Below are 8,235 nucleotides of genomic sequence, written 5' to 3' on the forward strand. Positions count from 1 at the left end.
CACCGCAGCTCCACGACACTGTGTCCTTGTCTGCTACTACAGTAAGGAATAGGTGTCTCTCTATAGGGCGTCCCTGCAGCACCACAAGCTTATGGTGACTCAGGGTATACACTGGGGCTTGAGGGGAAATCTGGCCTACACAGGTGGGTCACTGACCCCCTGCACACACACAACTTCTCCCCTTTCTCCTCCGGTGCCCTCTGGCTAGCGTGGTCTCTCCCCCACGCTTCCCTTTCCTGCCTGCCAGCAATCCTGCACTCCTATTGGTTGCCTGGTGTCAGGTGGCTCTGCTGAGGCTCATGGAACTTGTAGTTAACTGCAGAGCCTCCTGGTGATTGGCCGGCCGTTCGCACGCTTTGCACTGCGCATGCGTAAACTCTCTCTGTCCTGGCAGTCGCGCCTGACTTTTGCGCAATGTCCAACCAACATGGTGGCGCCCTGTACTACCGGGCCACCGCGGAACCTCCGAACGCTCCCTCAATACACACCCCCTCCGAATGCTCCCTGCGGCGAAGGTGAGAGGGAAACCAGGACACCCCTACATGTATATACTAAGTTAAAACATATAATACACATACATGTACAGTACATATGTGCACACACACACACACACACACACACACACACACACACACACACACACACACACACACACACACACACACACACACACACACACACACACACACACACACACAGATGAATGGGAGAAAAGGTTAAGGATTAGCACCCTGTCTTGGATCTGGGTTCTAGATTGTAAAGTCCTTGCGACAAGGTCTTCCATTACCTTACAGTACTGTATGTTATAATGTATCTGTTTCTCTTATACCCACTGTTTGAACTATATATTCCCTGTTTTTTATTTTCTAAAGTAAAGTAGGGGAGTGACGATTTGAAGGGTGAGTGCTATCTTTTTTTAAACACATTTTAGAAAGGACATGAAGTAAATGGGTGAAACAACAGCAATAAATATCTATATATATTTAATTGTTTCCTTTTGTTTTCCCAAAAAGGTATCAGGAATGATAACAGGATGAATCTCAGTGTCCCAGTTAAATTGGCAGCCTTCATCCTGCAGACTTCTCTTGGGATTTTGGGAAACATCATTGTCCTAGGAGTTTACACTCACATCACTCAGATCCAGCAGAAGATGAAGCCGGTAGATAAAATATTCTGCAGCTTAGCATTTTCCAACATGATGATTCTCCTTACCAGAGGATCGCCACAGATAATGTCATATTTGGGCCACCAAAATATACTGGATAACGTTGGCTGCATTGCCATATTCTATACATACAGGCTATTGCGTGGTGTGTCAATCTCTGCCACCTGTTTTCTGAGCGTGTTTCAGGCCATTGTTATGGCTCCTGCAACATCCAGATGGGAGTCCTTGAAAACCAAAGTGCCTAATTACGTTCTCCCATTCTTGGCTGCTTTTTGGCTAGGCAGTGCAGTTATAAACATATATATCCCCCTCGGTGGTCTTGCAAATGTTAATGGGACGGATCCCTTCTACAGGGTGGGTAGCTGTTTGTTCAGACATTATGGACTAGTCATTTCAGCACTTTACAGCACTATGGCTAATGGATATGACTTCCTCTTCATCTCCTTAATGCTTCTTAGTAGCACGTACACTGTGTTCATTCTCCGAAGGCATGGACAACAGGTCAAGTATCTTCACTCCATTGGAACTGCCACGCGAGAATCAGTAGATAAGAAGGCGTCTAAAAATATCATTAAGTTGACTGCCCTTTATGTTTTCTTCTTTTCAATCGACACTTTTATTATGATTTACAGTGTCACTCCGAGCAGTTTTCCGGCACTACTTCCTGAGATTCGGCTGTTTCTGTCTTCTTGCTATTCTATGCTAAGCCCTTTCCTGATCATGACTTTCAACAAGAAAATTAAGATTCCAGTGGGCTGGTTCAGAAAGATGGAAAAGTCTAATGTGTTGTGTCTGTAATGGGGAAATGTAGCTTTATAACTTCCCAAATAGCAGCTTATGGGTAAAGTTCTTAGACTGGGTATTTTGTACATTCTCTTAATTAGTTGGAGGCTAACAGGTTAAAACACACACACACATATATATATATACACACACACACACACACACACACACACACACACACACACACATATATATATATATATATATATATATATATATATATATATATATATATATATATATATATATATATATATATATATATACATACACAGAGAAAAGCCTGCAACAGACCAAGAATCAATAGTGCCAAAATCAGTATGTAAAGTGTAAATAATAAACACTACTGATGGTGCTAGGGATGATTATAATACGTAAACAAAATGAAAAAGAAATCCCAACTACAGCACTCTAGCATACAACAAATATCAAATGTATTAAATACATCACATAGAAAAAAATGACAATTAAAAATAACCACAGTGTCCCTGAAGCAAAAATAAAACTGAAATCCTCACTAAAGGATAAAGAGACCTCCCTTAAGTAATAAGAATGAACAATATGCTAGAACACATTGTATAAGTGTGCACTCAAATGCTAGCTAACCCACAAGTGTGGAGGCATGTGAACAGCCTCCTATCACTCAGACCGGCCGGTCAGTAACCACAAAGGATTAATAGTACCCTGACTGCAAAAATTGTATTTAAAGGTCTAAGTAAACCTATAGCAAAGATTGGTATAGAGCACAGATTGAAACAATCAAAGAAGGTCAACAGATGCCAAATAGCCAGCATAAGAAATAGCAGTTGTATCCTCTATTAGCAAAAGAGAAAGAGGAGTGGAAACCCCCTCTTGTGATGCTAACCAGGGAGCAGACTATGCCTTGGTATAATTGATCAACATCTTCATTGCATAAGACAGTTCATTAAGACTCAGGAATCCAATTGTCCAATATAATAAACACACTCCCATACACATGCCACTAGCCTGTATAGGTATATCTTATGTGGTAGTCTGGGAAATGTGCAGGACTGATCACATGAATGAGAAAAAGATTACTCACTGCTGACCTTGGGGGATTTCCTGGTCCTGTAGGCGTACTCCTACCCAGGAGTATCTGCAGAAAGTAATGGGAAAAACGGCGGTGCATCTGCTGCTGTTGAAGATGAATTGTAACCCAAAAACTGCAAACTGCAAAGAACTAGGTGCACCTAGTTCTTTGCGTATCCTCTGTTAGTAATAATGGGATACTTAGCATAAGTCCATTGAGGATATCCTACACCAGGAGTCAGCTGCTAACAATGTTGTTAGAGGAAGCAGCATCCTCACTGCCGGCGCTCCGTCGTCACCAGGAGCACCACGAGTACTTCCACAGCAGGGGAAAATGATGAATCAGTGACACCACGGCACACACAGACACATGAGCCCCGACGCGCACGTTTCGCCACCTGCTTCGCCCGGGGGCTTAACGTTAATGCTGATTGTAGCTTTTTATGTAGTCGCTGTCGTCGTGATGTAGAGGATAATCAGAGAAGTGATAGTGACGGAAACAGTACTGCTGATTGGTTAGTTCCGAAAACACTCCTACGAGGGGAGGAGTGATCGGAGCAAGGCTGATGTAATATGCCTAAATGAAAATAAAGTATCAAGACAATTAAAAATTATATGTATAAGTTAAAAAAAAAACAGAACATATATATACAAAATGTTACAGCTAATCTGCCATATTGTGGATACACACATCCTTACTGATATACTGAGAACAGAATGCAAGCACAAACCCACCCAGCATCTTAATACAAGAAGGTTTACTAAATGCATAGCCGTAGTTGTACCTGATAGTATTATTTACTCTGTACAAGGTGAGAAAAAAGACAAAGGGGGGTATGCACTAAGCTCAATGGGTTTGCGTTCTGATGTTCCAAAAAAGCACGTCCGTTAAAAAGTGAGGCCAGGGACGCGATTCGCTAAGGTCTTGAGCTCATTTTTTAACGTACCTGCTCAAAACACCCACAGCGTACGGTTTGTTTTTTTCCCCCTTCTAGCGTTCTTAAACTTCCCGTACGCTAGCTGATAGAAAAAAAAAGCCGCATGTAACATTTGCATGGAGATTTGCCATATCCATGCAAGGCTGTTACAGGCGATCGTACACTAAATAAATACATTTGATTAATAGTGTACATGAGCAGGGGGTCTCCGGAGCTGAACAGCATTGGTTTCAGGTCTGAGGACCCCCTACTTCAGGAGATATAGGCCCCGTTATGGGGTGCCGGTATCCCCTGTAGAATTTCAATGTCCCGGTCACATGACGCAGGAGCTTGAAAGTGCAGTGGATACCGGCACCCCATAACGGGGCCTTTATCTCCTGAAGTAGGGAGTCCTCGGACCTGAAAACAATGCTGTTCAGCTCCGGAGACCCCCTGCACATCTACACTATTAATCAGATGTATATTAAAAAAAGAATTAAAAACATCAATACACGACCCCCCCCCACCCCCACCCCCCGCCTAACAAATACAGTACAATAATGTGCAAAATTACTATTATCCAGATATGGATAATAGATTATTTTCCCATTATTAAACACTGCATTAGCATACCTAAATAAAGTCAATAAAAACAGTAGCCAGCTAATCCAATCAATACAAGCAGTAACAACAGTAACCATTAATTAATTAAACCATTAACCAATTAAACCAATTAATTCCTAAACCAACTCAAAATGAATAGTAACACTAACCAATCAAACCAATGAATTACTACTACATTAATGAATGTAACCATTTAAAGACAAAGAAATACATTCAAACAATCTCTGAAGTAACCATAAAACACATTAGCTAACATAATACAACATTAACTACAAGCGAACACCAATCGCAAGCATTTTATTACATTAAGCAGGGAAAAAAAACAATGACATCCACATAAGAAAGTGACATTAAAAACACCAACAGCAATACCAAGCCACAAATGCCCCCAAATATTGTCATAATAATGTATTCATCTGTACCCTAAAGTGGTACAGATTAATATATTATATGTCAATGTGACTCCCCCAAAAAATCAAGAAACACATCTAATGAAGACACCTGTAAAAAGAGACATTTACAAACATTCAATATATTACTTACCACTAGAAGTGCTGGCCCTCCGACTCCCGGGGTAACAGGAAGCTCACGTACCTTGAAGGCCTCCAACAGCATCCGATGCCATCCGCCATGAAGATCCGGATCAGGTACCCAAATCTTCTTTTTTCTTTCTTTAATCACCTTCTTCTATCTTCATCTGTCACCATTTCTTGATCTTCTTTATCTTCTTTCTTCATCTGTCAATCAAAAAAACCCCATGGTAAATCCCAACCAATGTTGTCTCGTCATCTTCTTGGGCTCAAATGAGGCGTCACAGCCTTAAATAGGGCTTGTGACATCACATTTAGCCTCAAAATGGTTAACAGCCACCTGATTGGCTGTTCAAACCATGTTCCGACTTTAATTTTTTTTTTTACATGACGTCACTTAAAGGGAATGATGCCAGCCAATCAGAATGGCTGTGCTTCATTTGCCTGGCAATGCACAGGTTATTAAGAATTTATATTAGTGTAGGGACCCTTGAAACGTGGTCTGCCGTGAAGTTTGGCTCAAGGGCTTACAACAATTTGGCCAAAATGTTAAACTAAAAGACCATTTTATTTATTAGTTATTTTTACATGTATATTTAGGCACTGTACCGTATATAAGTTTTTCTGGATGTGCACTGAGCTTTGTCTGTGTTTTATGTTATGTCTCTGGTTTTAAGTTTCTTTTGAGAAGCAAGAATTCTCCCACCAGCACACCCTGAATTTGATGTGCCGGATGGACACTAGATGCATGCAGTATCGTATTAGTTGATGTACTTTTACGATGGATATGAGTACTGATGCTACCATCTAGATCAATATGAATTCTTACATCCAAAAATTCAACATAGTCTAGGCCAATAGTACTGGACAGCTTGATGTTAAACCTATTATGGTTGAGGCTCTCGATGAACGTCTTAAGGGCCAAAGGTGACTCATCCCAAATGATAAAGACGTAATTTTGAGCCTCAACCATAACAGGACATGCTCGACCCCAGGATTGATCTCTTCCTGGGAGACGACCTCCCGTTCCCAAAATCCCAGAAACAAGTTGGCATAGGAGGGTGTGCATGTGGCGCCCATTGCCGTTCCCCTGATCTGCAAATAAAATTGACTTTTGAAAACAAAATAATTGTGCGTTAAAATAAATTTTAGTAACTGCAACAAAAATTCAACCAAATCAGGATCCAGATTGCCCCAGGTAAGGAAATACCGTGCTGCCTGTACCCCATCGCTGTGATATATGCTGGTATAAAGGGATTCCACATCACAGGTAGCCAGCACGGTACCACCCTCCAGGGCAATCTGTCCAATCAAAGTAAAAGGTCCGTTGTGTCCCTAAGATGAGAAGGGAGTGTATCAATGAATGGTCTGACAAAATGATCAAGGAAACGGCAAATGGGCTTACACAACCCTCCTGTACCAGATACAATAGGTCATCCTGGGGGGCGTGTGACATCCTTGTGCACTTTCGGCAACAAATAAAGTGTCGGGACTACTGGATGTTTTGAAATAAGTCCCTCACTTTGTTTAAGAGTAATGATCCCTTGCATTACTGCATCTTTAATAATGCCATCCATACAGATTTTAAATTTAACTGTGGGATCATTGGGGAGTGGTTCATAGCACCCTCCATCACTCAATTGATGAAGGGCTTCCCTTTCATACATGGCCTTGGGCCATAAAACCACATTCCCCCATTTGTCAGAAGGCTTAATTACCAAGTCAGTCATGTCTCTAAGTTGTTGAACAGCAAGGTATTCACCTTTGGTCAAGTTAGATGATTCTCGTGATGTGGTCATTGTTGTGAATTCTTTCGTCACCATAGATGCAAATACTTCAACTTGAGAACAAGTCTGCAATAGAGGACAGAATACAGATTTTTGTTTACTGGCGGGAATACAGTGGACACCTCACCCACAGCAGGTTTTTGTTTACATACCTATATATATATATATAAGACACGAAAAGCCTGCAACAGACCTCAAATGACACGTGATAAAACCAGTTAAATAAAGTGTGAGGGTCAACAATTGTTTCATTGTTCAGTCATTATAATTTCAGCTTTGTGGACACTGTGGACCTTTTTATTATTTATGTAATGTGTTTGAATAAATTTTTATATATTTTTGTATGCTAGAGTGCTATTTTGGGATTATTTTTGTTCTTTGTTCCTGTTGCGGTATATGTATATATATATATATATATATTTATATATATATAATATATATTTATATATATATATACAGTAGAGGCAACTCTTATTCTAACAAAAACCAGTGGCAATTCCCCAAAAAAACCAGGAAACACCCAGGTACATTCTGAATACATGCCTTAAACTTTCCTTAACTAGCCCCAGCATTTCTGCATTGATTAATGGCCTATCAGATTAACAGTGGGGGTCCCTGGCAGTCCCATTCAAACTGAATTGGACTGCCAGGGATCCCTGCTGTGTTAATCCTATGGGTCGTTAGTCAATGCAGAAATGCCTTAAACGTGCCTCAAACTAGCCCAGAACATACCCAGCACATACCCAGCACATACCCAGAATGTAACCCGGCTAGTTTACGGCAAATGTTAGAATAAACATTGCCTCTACTGTATATATATATACACACACACAGCTGAACCCCGTTATAATGCGGTGCTCGGGGGCCACAGAATGAGACTGCGTTATAACCGGGATCGCGATTTTAAAAAAAACGGGAGCCGCGCTTAATCTGTGTTATAAGCGAATCCACATTGTAGCGGATCACGCTATAACAGGGTAGATATATATATATATAGACATGTGGTAACCAGGGGGATCCTGATGACAAAAGACAGCACACCGCAGTAATAATCCAAAAAGTGTGTATTGTGAACACAGGGCCGCCAACGTTTCGGTCCTCGTAGAGGGACCTTCCTCAGGGCTGTGCAACAAGTGCTTCATATGGGATAAGCATCTGCCTTCTAACAAACGTGAGTGCAAACCTCCATACCAATAACTATATATATATATGTATATATATATATATATACATATATATGTATATATATATATATATATATATATATATATATATATATATATATATATATATATATATATATAATGTTTAAAAGCAAAATTGTTCCAGTGGCATCAGTGAGTATTTTAATGTCTCTAGACACAATTATTTTTCTGTGC

The 8,235-nt window shown here is 40.5% G+C and overlaps 1 protein-coding gene across 1 annotated transcript; it reads left to right on the forward strand.

The window, feature by feature from the left end:
* The first annotated feature begins 1,014 nt into the window (after positions 1 to 1,014).
* On the forward strand, positions 1,015 to 2,017 carry LOC142502318 (olfactory receptor class A-like protein 1). Its single transcript, XM_075613129.1, has one exon. It carries the CDS (start codon positions 1,034 to 1,036, stop codon positions 1,961 to 1,963), a length of 930 nt encoding a protein of 309 aa, XP_075469244.1. The 5' UTR covers positions 1,015 to 1,033; the 3' UTR covers positions 1,964 to 2,017.
* The last annotated feature ends 6,218 nt before the right edge of the window (positions 2,018 to 8,235 follow it).

The sequence above is a fragment of the Ascaphus truei genome, chromosome 9 (assembly GCF_040206685.1).
Source record: "Ascaphus truei isolate aAscTru1 chromosome 9, aAscTru1.hap1, whole genome shotgun sequence".
Taxonomy (NCBI): Eukaryota; Metazoa; Chordata; class Amphibia; order Anura; family Ascaphidae; genus Ascaphus; species Ascaphus truei.

Excerpts from the sequence above, each read along its gene's own strand:
- LOC142502318 (XM_075613129.1), top strand. The coding sequence starts at position 1,034 with ATGAATCTCAGTGTCCCAGTTAAATTGGCAGCCTTCATCCTGCAGACT.